General features: G+C 38.4%; 2 protein-coding genes across 5 annotated transcripts; one reads left to right on the forward strand and one right to left on the reverse strand.

The window, feature by feature from the left end:
* Nucleotides 1–16: 16 nt before the first annotated feature.
* On the reverse strand, nt 17–9,869 carry gabpa (GA binding protein transcription factor subunit alpha). 4 transcript variants are annotated; one of them, XM_047370847.1, is made up of 10 exons: nt 8,230–9,869; nt 4,009–4,101; nt 3,773–3,917; nt 3,605–3,689; nt 3,293–3,517; nt 3,017–3,211; nt 2,837–2,893; nt 2,130–2,252; nt 1,741–1,933; nt 17–691 (listed from the first exon to the last, which is right to left on the reverse strand). In XM_047370847.1, the coding sequence occupies exons 2-10, from the start codon at nt 4,083–4,085 to the stop codon at nt 472–474; spliced, it is 1,320 nt and encodes a 439-aa protein (XP_047226803.1). In that variant the 5' UTR covers nt 4,086–4,101; nt 8,230–9,869; the 3' UTR covers nt 17–471. The 4 variants fall into 4 exon arrangements, with proteins under 4 accessions (XP_047226803.1, XP_047226801.1, XP_047226802.1 ...); XM_047370845.1 differs by lacking the exon at nt 8,230–9,869 and adding an exon at nt 7,869–8,188; XM_047370846.1 differs by lacking the exon at nt 8,230–9,869 and adding an exon at nt 7,865–8,188.
* A 726-nt stretch (nt 9,870–10,595) lies between these two features.
* On the forward strand, nt 10,596–15,651 carry u2af1 (U2 small nuclear RNA auxiliary factor 1). Its single transcript, XM_047369806.1, has 8 exons — nt 10,596–10,743; nt 12,133–12,220; nt 13,096–13,162; nt 13,667–13,716; nt 14,103–14,201; nt 14,311–14,444; nt 15,202–15,294; nt 15,388–15,651. Exons 1-8 carry the CDS (start codon nt 10,700–10,702, stop codon nt 15,497–15,499), a joined length of 687 nt encoding a protein of 228 aa, XP_047225762.1. The 5' UTR covers nt 10,596–10,699; the 3' UTR covers nt 15,500–15,651.
* The last annotated feature ends 1,490 nt before the right edge of the window (nt 15,652–17,141 follow it).

Below are 17,141 nucleotides of genomic sequence, written 5' to 3' on the forward strand. Positions count from 1 at the left end.
ACACTTTACACAAAGCTGTTAGAAAATGCTTGTCACTTTATTCCCCCCTATTGGACAAAAAAAAAAAAGGGTCCAGCACTTTAGGGAAACGCGCTAAATAAAATACAAAATGGGTCTTATGAAAATACACTTGCCTTCATGGCTGTCAAAAAACATGACATATTTGTATATACAGTGGAAAAGATCCTGGATTGCAGACAAAGAGCGCACAACACCAAGCTTTTAATTGGGGTTTCAGTCACACTCATTCAGCCAAGCACACGACGAAAGTCTGTAATTATAAACACATTCGCTCCTCATCCTGAGCGCGCTTCTGTTGGGTCGAGTCAATGAAAAGCTAAAAAAACAAAAAAAACACCACCTTTCTCAGCTGAATTTAACTGTTTATACAAAGTTTTTAATCCACACTGATCGGGGATCAGCTTCGTGTCTAAAAGGACGCATCATTTCCAGACTGCACCGGGGCCTCCTTCAGCTGTCCTTGTCTAGCGTGGTGGCCAGCGTGACGGTAGTGATGGGCTGTCCAATGCCGTGCATCTGAATGCGAGCCAGTTTCTTCTGCTCGCACTCGGTCACCAGGTTGTTGAGCTCGGCAGCGCTATAGCCAATCAGAGTCCTCAGGTCACACACAAACTTGTAGACGAAGCGCTTGCCCTGCACCTTGCTGATCATGTCCCCATCGTAGTAGTACCTGAACCAGAACAAAGCTACTATCAGTAAAAGCACAGGGTGCAGCTCAACACTTTACTGTTCATGCAGGAAGTCACACTGTGTGTGGCTTTAATCATTGGACCTAAACAGTAAAGACACTTGCAAACTTTAGATTAACAGTTGGAATGTGTTTCACTAAAGTAAATCCTCACCCATTATGTCAAAACAGGAAACGGTGCCAAGATGTTGCTTTAACAATACAAGTATGAGTTTCAGTCGATACCACAAGAGACGCAAGTAGTTCCTACCTAAAGATTCACTTTTAGTCAAAGGAAATATTGCCGGCTAGTTTACACAAGTCCAAGCTGTGTAAATGGATTAAGTGAGAGCATCTTAATCTACTTAACAAGGCTTTGTCAGGTCAACTGAAGTGTAGACAGAAGGAATACAGTTTAATCTAAGCTGTTCTATCACAGCTCTGGCTGTATGTTTGGGGCAGAGTCTCCAGCCTTGTGCACCATATCAGTAGCGTTTTAAGGGGGATCTGCTGTTTTAGCTTTCCTCTGCACATAGGCCAAAACCTTCGAGTTTTGCTCTCATCTGAAAAGATCACCTCCTTCTTTATGTTTGCCGTGTCCCCTACATGGCTTGAGGTGAGGCTTTTCATTGGTTTCTTTCCAAAACAACTTGCCTTTCATCATTATTTGTCCTGTCAGCAGATTTTCCCATCTGAGTTGTAGATCTCTACAGCTCCTCCAGAGTTACCACGGGCCTCTATGCTGCTTCAATGATTAATGCTCTCTTTGCCCTGCCTTCCAGTTTAGGTGGACGGCAGTGTCAAGGGGTTTTAATACTTTTCCAAGACACTGCTGCTTCATCACATGAGTCCATTGCTTTTACACCAAGGCTACCTAACTTCAACGCCACTGGGGTCTGTGGTTTTGTCACTGAACTACAATGTTGTAATACCTCATTCAGCCAATGTGTTTTAAGTTCAACTACTTGACATCCCAATACTTTATGTTAATGGCATCTAAATAACCCCGTCCTACAGAGAATGAAACATGAAACCACTGAGGAGAAACAAACCTCAGGGCTCTGCTGAGCTTCTCGTAGTTCATCGTCGGCTTGTTCTTGCGCTGGCCCCATTTCTGTGCCACAAGCTCTGGCTGGTTGAGCTTGAACTCCCCCTCCTCACCGACCCAGGAGATGCAGTCTCTTGCGTCTTTGTCCGTCAGAAGTTCCAGCAGGAACTGCCACAGCTGGATCTGACCGTTGTTACCTGGGCAACAGGGAAACAATGTAATTATAATGTAAGTATTTGGATATAAATGAGTCAGAAATCCTCATAATGAGGTCATAACATACCTAAATATAATGGTTTTATCTACATTTTTTTTTTTATTTGATTGCTAAAACTCCTCCACAGGAAATGAAATAGCTAAATATTAACGTTTATGTGAGGTGTTGTGAAGTACCTGTGCGGTTGCCGGGTGAACTGCGCTCCTCTCCTGAAATTCTGGGCGTTCTGGGGCCCCGGTTGTGTTTCAGTACTTTTATAGCGGTAGGCGTGCTCACTTGAGCTGGAATGATCTGAACAGCTACAGAGACACACAAAAAAAAACAGGTGATCAGGCACAATGCAGCTAATTTAACTGCAGATAGTTTTTTTGTTTTTTGTAAATGCATGGACCTATAAATCCAGCAATGTAGGAATGTAATCAAAATTGCAGAATTGGACCTAATGGGATTAAAAATTGTAGAACTTGGTTATTACTGCTTCTGATTCTTTGATTGTGTTGAGTGTTTGAGTCTACCCTTTAAGTTAATTTTGAAAGTGAAAGAGCACTTGAGCTGCACGATATTGGCAAAACATGACATTATGTTGTGATCTATATCAGGTGTGGGTATAAAGGGCAGTAAAGATTCATCTAAATGGCCCAACGCAGGAGGGGAAGGATTATTTTTCTATTAAAATGTTGGAAGTGTTACATGTGAAGCATTTGAGTAGATGCTTCTTTAAGTGAAAGCAAGAATGTAAAACGTTAAATTAGCAAAAATAGACATTTTTAAAACACTAAAGCTAGCTTAATCCGAACTCACGCTAAAATAATGTGAGTACCTCACAGCAAACCAAACTCAGGTCATGTTTATGTTTACATGCAGGTGTAACCGTTACACTTACGTTGATCAATAGTGACAGTGGCGTCCCCCCCTGACTGGTCCTGGCTGGCCAACACATCTGAGACAAATGCAAAGAATTACGCTCTACAAGGAGGCCAAACTTTACTAAACAGGAGACAACCTTCCCGGTATGTTGATTTTTTCCTGCTGACAGAACAAACAGAGGCTTGTTCTGGCTTACATTTGCGCAGCAGCTCCAGGTGGCTCCACAAAATCTCGCCGTTTGGCACTTTGTGAAGGAACTCCTCTTGGCTGAAACCACAGAGCTCTCGGCCGGGGATGTGGATGCTGCCGATTTCCATCTCGTCTATGTTAAACTCCTTCATGACCCACACAGCCCAGTGAATCACCTGATCAGCTGTCCAGAGCAATGGGTCTGGAAAAGAGCATGAGGTTCAAGATACTTACACCCAAGATTAGAAAAATCAAGCTCTGTTTTAGTGAAGGTATTTCTTACCGTATGGTATTCCAAGCCGGACCTGCTCCTTCCGGTAACCTTCCAAGGCTGCGGCCCAACGTGTCACCTGCTCTGAGGTCTCATCGGACAGGGAAGACCGCTCTACTGCGATAAGCTGTCCATCGTCCACCAACGCCCCATCTTCTCCTGCCGCATCCGGGTCAATCACAACTTCTACCGTTTCTACGGGCTTCACTATTTCTAAAATATTCAGCTTTTCCTCCCCTGGGTAAATAAAAACACCACACATGATGATTTAGTGAGATTTGGATCTTAGAATAATCATGCTGTGACTTCTGGTTAAACTGGTACCTGATTTGGTTATAATCTGCAGGCTGAGCTGCACAGTGCCATCTGTTTTTACTCCCTGATCAAAGAGACTGTGATCCGGGTGGAGCTGAAAAAAGGAAAATAACAAAAGTGGAACATTGGGATAAAACAATGACCAGCTGAGATATTAGCTTCATAAACTGGTCTTACCTGAATGTCTTGTAAGCAGATGTCAAATCCATCCAGACAGAATTGGACACGAGGCACCAAAAGCTTCTTCAGATTGCCAATGGGCTCATTGATGTCAATATCTTGTTGAATTAAATCAGACGCAGTGATGGTCTGCTCCTCAATGCTACAAATAAGAGACAATGAGAAGAAAAACATGTAGGCTCTGCACAATCAGAAGATGAGCACATGAGGTGTTCAATAATCTTTGAGCTTACCCTTCCTCTAGGCATGCCTGTTTCTCCCGTTCATCGATCTCTATCTCTATCATCTCCTCTGTCTCGCTTTTAGACATCCTGACTGCACGATCGCTTGAAGACAGAAAAGACAACAAGTCTTAATTAGATTTATTTCACAGAAGGTTGTAACACAAAAATGATCAGATCCACGCCGAGAAAGAAAACAAAAACCACTACGACGGAGTTGTTTTTATACAGAATCGGTTTTAAATCAACTAACTGATAATGAAGCCAAAGTATCAACATGTTCAGATTTCTCACATTTCAAAAACAGGATAAACAAACCACCTTAGGGTTGTCAGGGGCTCGGAAACATTTAAAATATTATAACAAATCAACATCATTTTCATTCAAATTTCAAGCAGTTCTTTATGTTGAACTGCGGCGCCCTCTAGTGTTTTTTTAAGTACCAAAGGTGTTTGAATTTATGGGAAACAGAGACCGAAATAGAAATTATATTTAAAGCCATATGCAAATTACTATGGAAGTAAAATAGTCTCATTAGAATCAGACATTTTTTAGACATTGAATTTATAACACTGAATTTTTGTATGTGAATTTTTTTTTTTGTACTTAAAATTTGCCAGCAAAAATTCACCTGAAAAAAATCGCCTGCAAATGTGTTGACCTTCTGGTGACTCAAGCCAAAGCAATCAGCACTCGATCGAGTCGAGCGTCTTTTAGCCAATCAGATTATGCAAAAATATAGGTCAGTCAAACATTTCATTCATTTCTATTAGATGAAAAAAAAAAAAAAAACGAATCTCAAATGGGTGTTAATTACCTGGCGTTTTGTAATAATATATTTTTGGCATAAAAATCTCATCACTGATCTTCATTAAAGCCACTATCCAGCAAACTATTAAGAGACTCACCTCTGCCCAAGGCAATGGTGTGTCATGTGATCAAATAAGCGTAATCTGATTGGCTAAAAGACGCTCGACTCGATCTGATTGCTTTGGCTTGAGTCACCAGAAGGTCAACACATTTGCAGGTGAATTTTTGCTGGCAAATTTTAAATACAAAAAAAAATTCACATACATAATTGCACAGGATAAAAATTCAAAGTTATAAATTCAATGTCTAAAAAATGTCTGATTCTAATGAGACTATTTCACTTCCATAAATTACACACATTAAAATATCAGATAATTGCAGAGTTGTTGCAGTTATACATTATAAATAATGTCACATACATATACTTAAGAATCAGAAGAAAGTTGTCCCTCTATTAGGCTATTCGCTGTTTATTATTTGAGGGCAATGTTTTGAGCTTTAAAGGGCGCGATGTTACTGTGTCTGGTTCTTGGGACTAGTTAGATTAAAAATATAGTTTACTACGGTTGAAAATTACTAGCCAAATTTTTTGTTAAAACAGTTAAGATGGTTTTAAGGCCATTTTAAAAAGAGGTCAGAGTACCAGAGAGACTGGAGTTTTCTCTAGTTCAATGATGCATAAAGTGCTGCCCCTTCTCCACATGTGGCTGAGCATTGCAGGTTAGCTGTCTGAAAAAAATTGTTATTTAAAAAAATGCATATATTACTTTATTCACTAAAGTGGGTTTTTCAGCTCTTGCATGTGAATCCAGAACTTTTCTGCCTATAGTTTAGCAAGCTTTACTGTGTCTAAACTTTATAGAATATACACTATTTTATGACAGATTAGGCAGGTTTTAAATACCTAACAAGAATGTTTTGATTTTATCTAAAGACACTATATTAGGTCACTTTTGGGAGTAGAATTTGTATCAGGGTTTCATGAGAAAGTTTAATGTCCCAGCTTTAAATTCCTTTCAACAAGCTTGTTTAGTGCCCTACACCAAGGACATGATAACTTGTGAAAGCATAAGGGAGGAGTACATCTGCAGACTGTAAGTGGGAGGTTCGAACGTTTGGCGTGTGGTTCGCACAAGCATCGATTAGTACTTTTAATTGGCCCTGTTTTCCCTTTTTTTCCTTACTTTCAGCGGCCGCAAGGCGGGACGAAAAAGGATTAAGGTAATGTGTTCTTCCCGTGAAGTTTTTGTTCCAGAATTATATTTAAAATGGTGTCCGTTTGTATTATGCACATGTAGAAATACATGTAGAAAAGTAGCTAATCAATTAAAATGTAAGTGAAAAAAATTACGCCCCACGGTGACATGGTCGTCAAATCAGGTGTTTTGCTTTACTTGGGTTATGTTTTCCCTTGTTGCAGATGTACCTACTCAAATTCCTCAGCCAGTTACAGCACATGGAACGAATTAAAGCTGCTGTACGGTTAAAGAAATTTAGAAATACTCTACAAAAGAAGGGATGAATGTACAAATGTAATATTTCATGGTGTAATTAAATATAATTTAAGATCTTGAATGAAAAATCTGGGTTCGTTTGGGACTTTTAAAGACATAAAACATAGATGATTAAAGACTTTGTAATAATTTTTTTTGGACGTGCAGGAACCCTACCTATCAAGCTGGGAGACATATTGGCTCAAACCTAATATATACGAACAGCACAATGCGTTTAATAATGTTTACTTTATGATTCAACATCTATTCATAATAACACATTTTATTTGATATATTTTATTAGTAATTCACAAAATTTTGCTTTTGTTTAGTCGTGTTCAATTCAAAATTACATTTTTAATCCCAAAGGGAAGTTAAATGTTGCTGTAGCTCATATTATGCAGGTTTCTTAATGCTAGGGTTAGTTAGACCTGCAACATTTTATTCTATATTCAAGCTACTATGACTGCTACTGTGGATATGCGTTCACCTGTATATTCCTGGGTTTGAAAAGTCCCCATTTCTGTTAGAATTTCCTAAAAGCAAATTTTATGTCATTATGTGAATTATAATTCTTCCAAAAATGATACGTGAAAGGGAAGTATATAAGATCAAACTGAGAATTTCCATTTGTTTGCTTTTATCTTATATGCCGTTTCTCTAATAGCGAAATAAATGAGTAAAGAAATGTATTCAACTAATTGTTAAAATGGCTACACAATTTGAACTTTATGAATATATTCTAAAAGGCATCGATTATTTAATTAAAACAAATGTTTTGCATTATTTGTCCAAATTGATATAGCTAATATACAGTTGGTTGTTTAAATTGAACTCTATTTGTTCTTTTAACTCTTTTCACATAAACATAACAGCAGCTCATATATTTCCACGTAGAAAGGCCTCTGAGCCTCGCCTCCTCATTGGCCGCCTGGGACACTTCACTCCCGGCTAACATTAGCCAACGCGAGGTCGAGGCTGTGGCATTCAGGGCCAGCTGTTAGGCCTCAAACAACACAATACTGACCAAACATAACTATTAGTCCCAATTAAGTGCCACAATAATACACAAACATATATTTCAGAGAGCAGGCTACACGCGTGGCAACGATGGAGCAGACCTGTGTTGAAACAAGTTAGCTACAAAACAGCAGCGCGGGGCGAGGCAGAGCATTACACAACCGTCGATCCTCCCCTGCCTCCGGTGCTAAACTACGGGTAAAATATCCCGACAACGCGGTACGGCTTGGTGCTTCAGCTGGGGTTTGATAAACCACACTATAACTCTGGATGTAGAAAACTTTTAAAACGGAAATAGAATAAACGGAAACAAAACAGCATAGGGCAAATGGAAAGGAGCCGGAAATCCTGGCTAAAGGTTTACAGCGTTACAAGACTTCCGAGATCCGCTGCTGGGATCAACAACACAGCTCGTTTATTTTTCCACAGGGAAACAAGTGTCTAAAACCCACCGCGATATCACCGATTTAATTAAACTACGAGCGGTTGGCCATAAAATGCGGAAGTAAGAACTGAAATGCATTTAATCCTCTCGAGATGTATACCTACTGTCTGTTGGTAGGGGCTCAGCTTCACCTGGAGCTAACAGTTAGCGTTTCGTTTAGGCTGTTGATGTTTTCCAGCAACGATAAACTCCCAACAAACAGCTGTGCCAGTCCGAGCTAACCCCGCTTCGGTAGGTCTACGCTAGTTACCCGAACAGTGCTTGTCTGGAGGGTGGGCGGCCTCTTCCCAGAACCCTCAGTATACTTAAGAGCAGCTAACAGGGTTAGCTTCGCTAGTGTAGCTGTAAAATAGCGGGAAGAGTCAGGGCACGACAAAACGGAGCCATGTAATATAACATTAATATGCGGGGGGAAACCCTTAGAGATTACTTTTTTTTTTGTTTTTTTTTTGTAAATATCAGTACCTTTCAGAGATCTAACTTTTAATGATCAGAAGTCCAAAATCCACCAGGTCTCGTCGTTTCTTCAAGTTTTTGGGCCAACAACACAGCCACAGAAATGAGGGGCGGAGACTAATTGATAATACTGAGCTCAAAACATGAAAACAAAATACATGTAGTTAAAAGATCGATGCTTTTTGCTTTAGATTGTGTAATAATTATATATAATGAAGAGCCTCACTGGAGTGTTCATAGCCTTTTATGCATTTTACATCTTGTGATGTGACAACAAACGTCAATGTTTTTATTGGGATTTTATGACACACAAAGTAGTGCATATTTATTTTGTGGAAACGATGCTTTTCAAAGTTGTTAAGTTAAAACGTAGGCCTTACGCAAGGACTTAGTCGTTCCTGAGTAAATATTTTGAAGAACCACTTTTTTGCAGTTACAGCTGCATGTCTTTAGGGGTATCTCTACCAGCTTTGCACATCTAGAGATTACATTTTTACCCTGTCTTCTTTTTAAAACGATTCACTCATTCCCAGTTGAATTTAGGAGACGAGTCTAACAGATCTATTCTAAAACAATTATCTTAACTACCACATTTTTGCTCATGCTGTATGTTAAAACTTTTTCTGCTGGAAGACTAATCTCCCCAGTCTCAGATCTTCTGCAGCCTCTAACAGGTTTTCTTTCAGGAATGCCTTGTATGTAGCTCCATCCATCTTCCCATCATCTCTGGCCAGTTTCCCTGTCAAGAATAGGATTCCCACAGCATGATGATGCCACCACAATGACTACTACTTAGGTGATTTATTTAAGGAATTTGATTGCACTGGGGTTTATTTAGGAGGATCAGTGTAAAGATGTCTGAATACAACAGCACACCACATTTTGTAGATTTCCATTTATTAAAAAAATGAAAACGATGTATAATTTTCCTTGTACTTAATTATGCACTGCTCCTATGTTGGTCTTATGCTTAAAATTAAAATAACATACATTGAAGTCTGTAGTTGTGACAAAATATAGATATAGTTCAAAGGATATATGAATATCAATTAGTTTTAAATAACATCTATAACTGACTTCTACACGTGGATTCTTACTATGGAAACCAAGACGTAGCAAAATAAATAAGAGCAGCAAGAGTATCTTTACCACGTCTAACGCCTGCTAAATCCAAACCTGACGATTAGTTCACGATGCTCCTCAGTTGTTTCATCATTAGAGTCTTTAGAGTTAAACACAATGTCAAACTATTATTACAGTGATGGAAGCCATCATTGTAAATAGGCAGACTGTACATTAAATGATGGCCATTATAAACCAGGATTACCCTCAGCTTCATTCAGATATCACTCACTCAGGTTGACAGTACTCTTAATTTTTTGGACCCAATGAGATACTAAAATATTTGTTTTGCAGTGTTGAATATAAGTTCCAATACTGTAAAATGATCAACTATGATCCATTTAAGGAAATAATTTCAATGATTTACTTAAAGACTGGATGCCTCCATATATATAAACATCCTTGAAGTCTGCTTAAAAGAATTTTTTAAAACACTTCAGTAAATATATTTGTCAAAGCAACTGACGTATATATTTCTGTCATGTAATGTCATAGGGTATTAATGTAAATATTTTGTCTTTTGTCTGTATTACTACTGGCACGTGAAGATTTTACAAACATTGTAATTTTTTTTATCCTGACAACTTTGTACTTCAAAAAAATAAAGTGAAATTCACTCACAGTTTTTGAACATTTGTGTCTGGAGTTCCTTTTTTTCACAATATTACTGATTGCTGGAATTTCTAATTTTGTGTTGAAACATACATTGACATCCCACTTCACAAACAATCCTGTTCTTGGTCAGGCGATGGGGACTCTGGTTCCCTTCTCCGCCTGCCAGTGCAGCAGAGGACAGGTTATTACCAAATCACTAAGTCAATACTTAAATCTGAAGGCAAGTTAGAGACCAGATAACCTTACATGCATGTTTTTGTTTTGTTGTTTTACTTGGGGGTATGCCTACTGTAGAGACCAAGAGCAGTGAAGTTAAACATTAGGAGTTTTTGCTATTCTTATAGGCTTATAGGCTTCTTACAAACAGAATACTTTATTAATACCTTGAGGAAATTATGTTGTTACTGACGCTCAGCTTAAGTGTACATCTGAAATATAGAAAACATTAAGTTGAAAGAATAATAAAATACAATGAACATATCAATCTGTAAAAAACAACTATAAACAAGGGGCTCTGATCGGATTAAAGTAGAAACAACATTGGGTTAAATAAGTATATAGAAACATCGAGGTAAACTACAAAAGATATCTTTATTTATTGTCTTTTTCACAATGCTCTTCCGTTTAGTGTCGTTTTGTTGGAAAAGCAAATGTTTGCAGCGAATTTGCTTTTATTGTGAAGGAAGCGGACCGGAAGTGTACCAGTTGATGTCGCCTGTTTTGAATATCCAGGCGAGCCAAGATGGCAGAGTACCTGGCATCCATTTTCGGGACAGAGAAAGATAAGTAAGTCAATAATCGTTTGTTGCTTAACTACTGCGGATTTTCATCGTCAGTTATCTTTTAATATTGCTCAGAATAGCGATGCAAAACTCACTCAGTTCCGTTTGAAAAGCCGTAGCATTACATTAGCCGTGGCATGCTAGTGCTAGCATGCTAACTGTCGTTCAGAAAATGTCGCAACGCGACAGTTAGCTTTCACTCTGAATGAGATGGTAAATTAAAATTGGTGCTTACAAATTATATTCAGTCATTTAATAATTTAAACCATTTAATTTAACTTTATTACTAGTTCACACCAAACTACCAGCTGCCGTTGAGCTAGCCTCAAACAGTTCTTTGTTGTAGCAGAAAAAAAAACGTGATGCTCATGGTTAATTTTTAATAAATGAAACTATCCTTCCCAAATTATTTTACGCATCCTGAAACACGTTTATTCTAATTATCATCCCTATTTGTAATTAACTGTCTAATATATATAAACCAAAAATATCGGAAAGTCTTCATCCAGCTCTTGATGGCAAAAATAAATCTCTAAAGTGTAAAGATCGGAAATAAACGTCCTAGATGACTAAATTGTTTGCGTTTTGGTTACTCTGGCTCAAAGAGACTGAGGAAGCAAAGATGGATAAATAAATTAGTTATCTAATTTTTACATCTTTGTATTTACAGTTAGTAATTTGTGTAAAACCGGTATTTATTTTAAGTCAAAAATAATGTGTTCAAGGAAATGGTATTTCACTAAGCATGACTGCTGTAAAGCTCTCAGCCTTAGAAAGTTTAACGGAGTTAACATCCTATGAAAGAAAATTGTGACAGACTCCATGTAAACCAGTGGTCTTTGTTTCCACACACCTGATTTAAACAAGTAGATTACTGGCAGGTTTCTGTTGACTCTGATGGCACTTTATCCTATAACAAAGATATAAAAAAAAAAGGTCTCACAAATAATCTCTTAAAAGTATCAATCCGAACGTTGTGACTTACTAAAACCATCTGTAACAGCAATTGTTGTTTCAAACATTATCTTTGATTGATCTGATATTTTATGCCAAGTTTAGTCATTTCATGCAGAAGTAATGCTGAATACAATGTAATAGTTAAATGTATTATCTACTTTTACTGTTATACCAATCACCTAGAAATAATAGTATTATCTAGAAAAGGAAACATTTATTACTGCAAAGCTCGAGCAGGTAGAGGCAGTGTTTAACTTTAAATTGCATACTCTTAGAGTTAGCATCTTCGTGGAAGAAAGATACAAGTAGTTAAACCTGCTGTCCTGCGATAAAGTCTTCACTGAATATCAATTTTTAATTTGTGTTGTTTGTGTTTTGTAGACCTCCTGCTGTCTTTATTTGACTTCATTGTTGTTGCCTCTTATTTTTTCTGCAGAGTCAATTGCTCTTTTTACTTTAAAATTGGTGCCTGCCGACATGGAGACCGCTGCTCCAGATTACACAACAAGCCAACATTTAGCCAGGTAAAAAAAAGTCAGCCTTACTGACATTCCTATAGATACAGGGTATGTAGCTGGGACACTTGTAACAGAAAATACAATATTCCAATGGCAAATGATGCATAACCGTGGACAATAAATCTAACAGTAAAAGATTATGTGGGGATATCCCAATAAAAGCACACGCACTCCATGAAGGAGGTGAAACGGTCCCGTTTCTTCTTTTCTGTACAATGATTTTTACTTCATAACATTACATAGTTGGATTTAGCTCTAAAAGACATCGCTGCAGTACATTGTTTGCTTTCCAGTTATTTGCTAATAAATGCAGTGATTAACTTCATATTTTCAGTGTCAGAGATAAATGTACTGAACAGAAGATGTTGCATTTCATGCTATTATTTATAGTTTATAAAACAACATGCATTTTTCTCTTAGTAATTTACAACAGGTATTACATTTCTGTTGGATTTCAGTGCAGGCAGAAATGTTCTGAACATAGTTTTACATCAGCTTATAGTATTTTTTTTATTGCAGAGAAAGTAAGTGACTCAATAGGTGAAGAGTTTACAGGTCAGAGCCAGCCTGAAACACAAGCTGCGCATCTTCCTGACCGAACCAAATTTTGATGAAGATGCTGTATGAGATTTAGTGTCAAATAATAGCACCAGTAGTTGTAAATCTACTATTGCTATCTGCTGTACTTGGCAATTAAATTGTAAGTGGAGGCACTGTGCAGTCAGTGGCTGCACTTTTAATGTCAGTAATGAAGAACATAATTTAAATTAGTTTTTAGCTGCTCCTTCAATCCTTCTGTATTTGCATTTCTGATAATTTATTCTGCATTTGGTTCCATGATGCTTGGCTTTAATTGTTCAAATATGATTTTTGTTTTTCAGACAATTGCCCTGCTGAATATTTACAGGAACCCTCAGAACAGCGCTCAGTCTCTGGATGGTCTGACCTGTAAGTAAAAAACAAAAGGCAGAAACAGTATCTGAGCGTTATTTCTGTCTGTCATGTGTCCTGCTGGAAGACATTAAAGGACATCACATGCCAGGGATGTAACTGTACATTTATTAATGTTGAAACGTTTTGGTTTGGCATCCACCTGTACCCAACAAATGCAGTGTTGTCAATGTCTAAATTTAGCATGTGTTTATGCATATTGTTTTCTCCCCAAACTCTTTAATTATTTAATTTAAATATGATGTAGTTTGTATAGAAATGTGTTTTTGCAAAAGCATCACTAAAAACTCTGCAGACTTTGACTATATGTGAGGTGTCTGAGCTTTGGATAATTATGCTGTTTTAATTTATGAAGTTCCCTTTTATGCCCAGACTGACAAACATTAGTAGTTAATCATAGCAGTTGTTTATTAAAGCAATACATTCTACTAACCACAGGTTAAATGTGGTTTAAGTCATCAGTTTATCTGTTATTTATTTGTTCTTTGTTACAACCACCAGGTACCGTCAGCGACATGGAGATGCAGGAGCACTATGATGAATTCTTTGAGGTAACTGATGGGGTCAATATCTTGGCAATGTTTTAGAAAATGAATGAATCAAAAATCCTTCTTCTGAAAGGAACCAAGAGATTTGGCAAGCTTAGTCAAACAGCAGAATTAAACAACAGTCAAAACCCAGGAAATCTGGATATTCTCATTCCATCTCCAGGAAGTATCTGGTTCTGCTGAAGAAAAGCTGATGCTTTCCTTTAGCAGCTGAGGCATTTAGACCATGCCTCTGTTTTGACAGAGCCATGCTTCCCATTTCCCTCCCTTGTGTACAGTTAGATGCTGCCCTGTCTGGCTGCTCACTGATTGCAGAAATATCCAACATAATGCTGACATAGAGCACTAAACCTCACTCTATATATATATATTTTTTTCTGCCATCCCAGGAAGTCTTCACAGAGATGGAAGAAAAGTATGGAGAAGTGGAGGAAATGAACGTGTGTGACAACCTTGGGGACCACCTCGTAGGAAATGTTTACGTGAAGGTGAAAGTTGATCTAAAAACAACAAATGTTGGGTTTTTTTGCACCGCTGGGATGGTTCCTTTGGCTCTTACATGTTTTTTAGTTAATATTTCTCCTGATGACTTCACAGTTCCGTAATGAGGAGGATGCTGAGAAGGCGGTGATAGACCTGAACAACCGCTGGTTTAACGGGCAGCCCATCCATGCGGAGCTCTCTCCTGTCACAGACTTCAGAGAGGCCTGCTGTCGCCAGTATGAGATGGGGTGAGTGCTGCGTGACACCAGAGCTTATAAACTGGTCTGCAGTGTTAGAGGTTTTCCATTTCTTATATTAGTCTCCTGCTCATGTTCCCTGCGCCATGTAGAACAGAAGATTTGGAGGATTTACAACCCGTCAGCCTAAAATACAAGATCATTAACATTTTTGTTAAATCAGATGTTTGATAACAGTTAAGAGGTAGATTTGTTGTTGTGTTCAGAATGGGTAGCTGTCTCAGTTCGTGCATGTGGTTGCTTCTATATGCCAAATTAGAGTTAAGTCAAAATAAATGTTCGATCTGGCTTCGGAGCTGATTCAAATCTTTCTAAGTAAACATGTGACCGTCCATGTTACCGTTCTGCAAACTATTGCCCAGTTTTAGTTTGAAAAATCATCTGTGGCTAAGGTTTGCTCTGCAGACAAACCGCTAATGAGTTTAAACTGAACTGTCCTGGCTACAAGCACAGATAGGTGAAGTTTATGATCAATATGTAGAAATAACTCTGAGTATGGCTGTTTACAGTCTCAGAGGAAGGCAAGTCCTGCAAAGGGTGTAGCTTAAGTGAGAGGATGGTGACACCAATAAAGGAAAGCTCTGTTGTTGCAATAAATGCAGTACTCCCAGCTATTTTATTTACTTTACTTAAAAGATTTTTATCGTTCAACATAAAAAAATCTACTTACTACCCATCAAAAAGACAAGATGAAGAGGCTGGTGTCCTGCTTGTTTTACATGTTTCCCTTGTTCTTCCCTCTGCCCAGGGAATGCACTCGTGGAGGTTTCTGTAACTTCATGCATCTGAAACCCATCTCACGTGAACTCAGGAGAGAGCTCTATGGACGTCGCAGGAAGGGGTAAAAACATCTTAGTTATTAAGACATTGTGTCACACCTTCATGTGAAGTTGTTTTGACAGAGATTATTTCTACTTCTCCTTTACATCTGCAGCCGTCACAGGTCTCGGTCCCGATCCAGAGACCGGGACAGAGGTCGAGGGGGCGGAGGCCGCAACCACGAGAGGCGCCGGTCCAGAGACAGAGAGCGTTCAGGAAGATTCTGAGCATTGACCACTCACCTCTCCATCCCTGAATCCATCACTGTGTTGATTTTTTTTAGTTTACCCTGCCTCATTTGGATTTACTGCTAGGCAGCAAGTTTTGACGAGTTGTGAAACTAACTTTCACCTCATTAAATTTCAAGTTTCTACTCAAATATCGAATGCATACTGTCTCTTTTTTTTTTACTAAACTGCTTATTGGTTCTTCTGGTGAAACAGGTTTTAAATTTTTTCGTCTTGGTTTGTTTCTTTGAGAGTTTGCTGTACTGTGTTTTGTATGTTTTATGGTAAAATTTTACCTTTCTGAGTACCATGAAGTTCAGTAGCTTTATGTGCTGAATATAATGGGATCTTGAGAATAGAACTGGTCTTAAATCATTCAATAAAGAATAATAACCTTGAAACAAAGAAAAAAAATGGTCACACTTAAATGGAGAACGAGAGGTATATATTGATTAGTATAACCTCTGCCAGTGAGCAAAGATGTGTACTTTAATATAGGTGCATCAGAAAGTTCATTTATTTCAGTAATTTCAAAAAATGAAACCATTATATAGTTTCCTTACATGTCGTCAGTGCTGGTTTTTGTCTGGGCCATGTGGGAAGTTGCCCAGGGCGGCATTAGAAATGTGGCGACGCAAGCAGCAGCTAAACAAATAGAACCTTCTCCACTGCGGTTTGATCTGATTTCTGTTGATTTGCTGCATGTACTGTAGATGGGATGTTGGTGCCCCTGTGTGTTGAGTAAGCAACCCTGCATGCTGCTGAGAAAAGGGAGACTACATACTGCACTGGATTTTATTGGGTATTTTGGTAAAGTCCTGCTGGAAAACGAAATCATCTCCATAAAACTAGTCAGCAGAGGAAAGCATGAAGTGCTGAAAAGTTTCCAGGTAGACGGCTGCACTGACTTTAGTCTTGATGAAACACTGGACCAGCAGCAGCAGATGACATTACTCGCCAAGTAATCACCCCAACCAGCTTCGGTTTCGTGTTTCCCCTCTTCCTCCAGACTCTGAGTCGATGTTTTCTAAATGAGATGTGAAATTAGCTTTCTTCTGAAAAGTGGACTTTGGGCCACAGAACAACAGTCCAGACCTTTTTCTCCTTAGCCCAGCTTAAGTGCTCCTGAGGTTGCCTCTGGTTTCACAGTGACTAACGCAGTGAATGCAACAGTTGTTGCCCAAGTCCTAGATGTGTTTGTTTGTGGTTGTTTGAAATTCAGACTGCAGCCAAAAGCCACACCTTGTGAATGTCTTCCAAACTCTTGAATGAGCTTTGCTTCACAACTCTCAAGGCTGTGGCTATTTCTGTTAACCCCCCACCTCACCTTTTTTTTTTTTTCTACCACGGTTTTTCCCTCCACTCAACCTTCCATTGTTATGCCTCAACACAGCTCTTTGTAAACAGCCAGCTTCTTTAAAAATGACCTTTTGTCACCTTTGTAGAGTTTCAATGAGTGCCTGCTGGACAAGTATATTTGCCATGATTTTGTAGGCTAGGGGTCAAGTCATTTTTGCCCTCAGTCCAGCTAAATAAAACTTGTTTAGAGTCGCAAATGTTACATGACAACTTATAATTTATGATGAATATCTACTAGGAAATCTGTGTTCATTAAGAAAAATATATAATTTAATTTCTATTT

The sequence above is a fragment of the Girardinichthys multiradiatus genome, chromosome 7 (assembly GCF_021462225.1).
Source record: "Girardinichthys multiradiatus isolate DD_20200921_A chromosome 7, DD_fGirMul_XY1, whole genome shotgun sequence".
Taxonomy (NCBI): Eukaryota; Metazoa; Chordata; class Actinopteri; order Cyprinodontiformes; family Goodeidae; genus Girardinichthys; species Girardinichthys multiradiatus.